Genomic DNA, 4,235 nt, shown 5'->3' on the forward strand with positions numbered 1-4,235 from the left:
TCCCCCTTCGTGCTTTCTACGTTATTATTATTAAGTGAGCCGAATATGGATGTGGGTCATCATGTTTATAGTGATACAATATCAAAAGGGCTTAAATTAATATACGATTGTTCAAATATAAAAATAGTATAACATAATATGAATTAAAAGTCATTCAAAAAATATAAGCAACAAGTTAAACATACATTGAAGATCTCAAAAAAAAAAAAATTGTTATGTTGGAAATGTTAAATTAAATCAAAAGTGTTAAAGAAAAATAATAATAATTGATCAATAAAATAAATATGATGATAGAAAAAATAAAATGAACAGAAATAAAAAATATTAATATAGTACCAAACATGATAATAGGAAGAAGAATGAAGGGAAAGAAAAGAAAAATAATATAACAAGTTTATTAGTATCATTTTTGATCTCCTACGTTAGTTTTGGAGTTCATTTTGGTTCCTCGATTTAAAAAAGTTCATATCGATTCCTTAAATCTTTAAAATATATCATGTTAGTCCTTTTAATCTAATAAGTAATAAATTTAGCGACAAATTTCTGAATTTTTTCATCACTAATTAGACAAAAAAGATTAACATAGTATATTTTGAAGTGTTAAGAGACCAATATGGATATTTTTTAAGTTAATAGACCAAAATAATCTTTAGGTTAAAATAACATATCTAAAATGAATCTTTTTTAATAACTTCTTTTATAGTTTTTCTAGGTATTCCTCTATTTATAGGTGTTTGACCACCTAACATTTTGTCTACCATAATATCGCAGGTCTTACTGTAGTTCAGTAAAAAAAAATTATTTCAACTTTAGCGGTACCTTTATGTCACATAAAATTCCTGAAACACTCATCTATTTCAGCCATCCAACTTGAATTCGATGATTTATTTCATTTTATTTTCCATCGTTTTGTATTATGGATCCAATAATGATAAACAAATCTCTCATTTATATCTCCCATCAACTCTTCAAGTAATACTTATCATCTACAAAAAGCTTGCATCTCGAAGCTATTTATATTTTTAATTAAAAAATTTTTCAAAATTTATTCCACTCAAAAAGTCTCTGGTAAGATAAAAAAAAAGAGATTTTAAATTTTCTGCTCACATTAAAAAAAACTTTGTTTGATAATTATTATTTAACTTTTAATTTGTAATTTTTTTACTAGTTTATAGCTTTTTCTCAAAACTTTTGAGCTCGTAACTTTTATTAATTTTTCTTCGATTCATATCCTTATTAGCAATAATTATTCTTACTTTTCAATATGTAACATGTATAATTTTAAAAAGAATTTAATTGGTATGCACTGACAATAGAAAGCAGTTTTATACTGTTAGTGAATCGTGACCGTTAAATACTTATTAAAATTTAATTTTCATTTTAATTATTTATAAAATAATATTTATGAATGATTGTGATACACTGACTGTATAAACAATTTTACACTGACAGTGCATGGTAATTAATCTCTTTTAAATACTTTTCATTAGTAAGAAATCTCAATTAATTATCAACAAAATTAATTATCATAGAAAATATCATAATCATGATCTAAATTGAATACCATAAAACCAAGCACTTGGGCTACAGTGGTAAAGAAGCTCATGCTAAGGAAGCAATCTGAGAAATATTGAGTTCGATTTCTAGGTAGGAACAATATTTGGCCAGTGCCCATACCTCTTGGCACAAGACACAGGAAATATCGAATTCGATTCTTAAGTGGAACAATGTTTGGTCAGTACCCATACCTCTCGGCACAAATTTTGAATTAGTGTGGTCTTTTTCTCCTAAAAACAAGAGTGCAAAAGAAAAAAAACATTGAATACCATAAAATTTATTTAATTTTTATTAACCCCCTTCATAGGGTTACGCTGTCTGATAGTGAACCGAAGAAGCATGTAAACCGGGTTTGGTTCATGACAACCCGCTCAACCACTCAACTCAACGGTTCGTGTTTCGTTGAACCGGAAGAAACCCATTCAGAGAAACGTTCATGGAGTTCGATTCCATAACCGATGAAGAAACTCAGAATCACTCCATCGCTTTCAAATCACAGTGAAAAACATGGTTTTCGCTGAAACTCATAAGCACTTTATCGATAGTATCTGTGCAATTATAGTAAAGGGTCATTGGAACAATCTCTCAAAACCCAAAATTGCTTCAACTCTCACTTCCACCACCATTCACCAATGTATCTTGCACCTCACACAACACCGTTACGAACCTTTTTTCATCTTCTCATTCTTCAAATGGGCTCACTCCATCCCACACTACACTCACTCCTTACAATCTTCATGGTCCATGCTTCACATACTCACAAAACACCGACATTTCAAAACTGCACACCAGGTGCTTGATAAAATTGCCCAAAAGGAAATACTTTCAAATCCTTCAGTTTTAAACTCTATGGTGAATATTCACGATGACCCTGAAGTTAATTCACATGTTTTGAGTTGGATTGTGATACATTATGCAAAATCGAAGATGACCCATGATGCGGTTCAGGTTTTCGAGCATATGAGTTTGTGTAAGTTAAAGCTGCATTTGCCTGCTTGTACTGTGCTTTTGAACTCTTTGTTGAAAGATGGTGTTACTAGCATGGTGTGGAAGGTTTATAAGAGAATGGTTCGAGATGGGGTTGTTCCGAATATCTATATTTATAATTGTTTGATTCACGCTTGTTTGAAATCGAGAGATGTGGAGAGGGCGGAGTTTTTATTGAATGAGATGGAAGGAAAGTGTGTGGTTCCTGATATTTTCACATACAATACTTTGATAGCTTTGTATTGCAAAAAGAGGATGCATTATGAGGCTTTGTCGGTCCAGGATAAAATGGGAAGAGAGGGGATAGATCTTGATATTGTTAGTTATAATTCTCTTATTTATGGATTTTGCAAAGAAGGTAAGATGAGGGAAGCTATGAGGATGTTCGGGGAAATCAAAGGTGCCACTCCCAATCTTGTCACATATACTACATTGATTGATGGTTATTGTAAAACAAATGAACTGGAGCAAGCTTTGAGATTGCGTGAGATGATGGAGGCTAAGGGATTGTACCCCGGTGTTGTTACTTATAATTCGATTTTGCGGAAGCTGTGTTCTGATGGCAGGATAAGGGATGCAAACAAACTCTTGAATGAGATGAGTGAGAAAAAAATTCAAGCTGACAATATCACGTGCAACACACTGATTAATGCGTATTGCAAGATAGAAGATTTGAGTTCTGCTTTGAAGTTTAAAAATAAGATGGTAGAAGCTGGACTGAAGCCTGATCCCTTTACATATAAAGCGCTGATTTGCGGGTTCTGCAAATTGAGCGAGCTTGAACGTGCGAAGGAACTATTGTTTGGCATGCTTGATGCTGGATTTTCTCCAAATTATAGCACTTACTCATGGATTGTAGATGGCTATTGCAAGAAAGACAATACCGATGCAGTTCTAGCACTGCCGGATGAGTTTCTGAGTAAAGGTATTTGTCTCAATGTTTCTGTTTACAGGGCATTGATAAGAAGGTTAAGCAAGATAGAAAGGATTGAATGTGCTGAAAAGTTGTTAGTTCATATGGAAGGAAAAGGTATTTCAGGCGATAGTGTTATCTACACCAGTGTTGCTTTTGCTTACTGGAAATCAGGGAACACAAATGCTGCCTCAAATGTGTTAGAAGAAATGGCTAGGAGGAGGCTGATGATCAATGCCAAAATCTATAGATGCTTTAGTGCTCCTGATGTTAGTGAAAACAAAGTTTCACAGATGTTTTGGGATCATTTGGTGGAAAGGGGTCTGATGTCAAGAAATACAATGTATAAAATAAAACAAATGCAAATATGATATGATGATAATCTTGCTTATTCAATTTCATGTAATTGTATGCAATGTATTGCGTTTGATTATGGTTATCAGAGGGTCTTTCATATCTCATTAAGAGTTTGAAAAGTCAGATATTTGTTTTTTAAATTAGTGAAGAAAAAATTATTATTAACTAGGCCAAATCATCCTGGAGTCCTTTATCTTACCCTTTTCGGTTTATATGATTTATCTTTTAAAATGTTTACAACATTATCTTTTAAAACTATCAACAGTTGGGCTAGTCGAAATCTTCCGGAAAACCATTTGGGGACTTAACCAAATGTCACGTTAAATTGTCTTAGTTTGAGTCGGAGAGGTTGGCACACCCGGTGGGACACGTTGTGCTAAGTTTGCATATACAATTTCTCAATACCGGGTGTGCATAAAAT

At 32.6% G+C, this 4,235-nt stretch overlaps 1 protein-coding gene across 1 annotated transcript; it reads left to right on the top strand.

Moving 5' to 3' along the window:
* The first annotated feature begins 1,927 nt into the window (after positions 1–1,927).
* On the top strand, positions 1,928–3,977 carry LOC131618468 (pentatricopeptide repeat-containing protein At5g38730-like). The gene has a single exon (XM_058889685.1). The coding sequence runs from the start codon at positions 2,065–2,067 to the stop codon at positions 3,826–3,828; it is 1,764 nt and encodes a 587-aa protein (XP_058745668.1). The 5' UTR covers positions 1,928–2,064; the 3' UTR covers positions 3,829–3,977.
* The last annotated feature ends 258 nt before the right edge of the window (positions 3,978–4,235 follow it).

The sequence above is a fragment of the Vicia villosa genome, linkage group LG7 (assembly GCF_029867415.1).
Source record: "Vicia villosa cultivar HV-30 ecotype Madison, WI linkage group LG7, Vvil1.0, whole genome shotgun sequence".
Classification (NCBI taxonomy): Eukaryota; Viridiplantae; Streptophyta; class Magnoliopsida; order Fabales; family Fabaceae; genus Vicia; species Vicia villosa.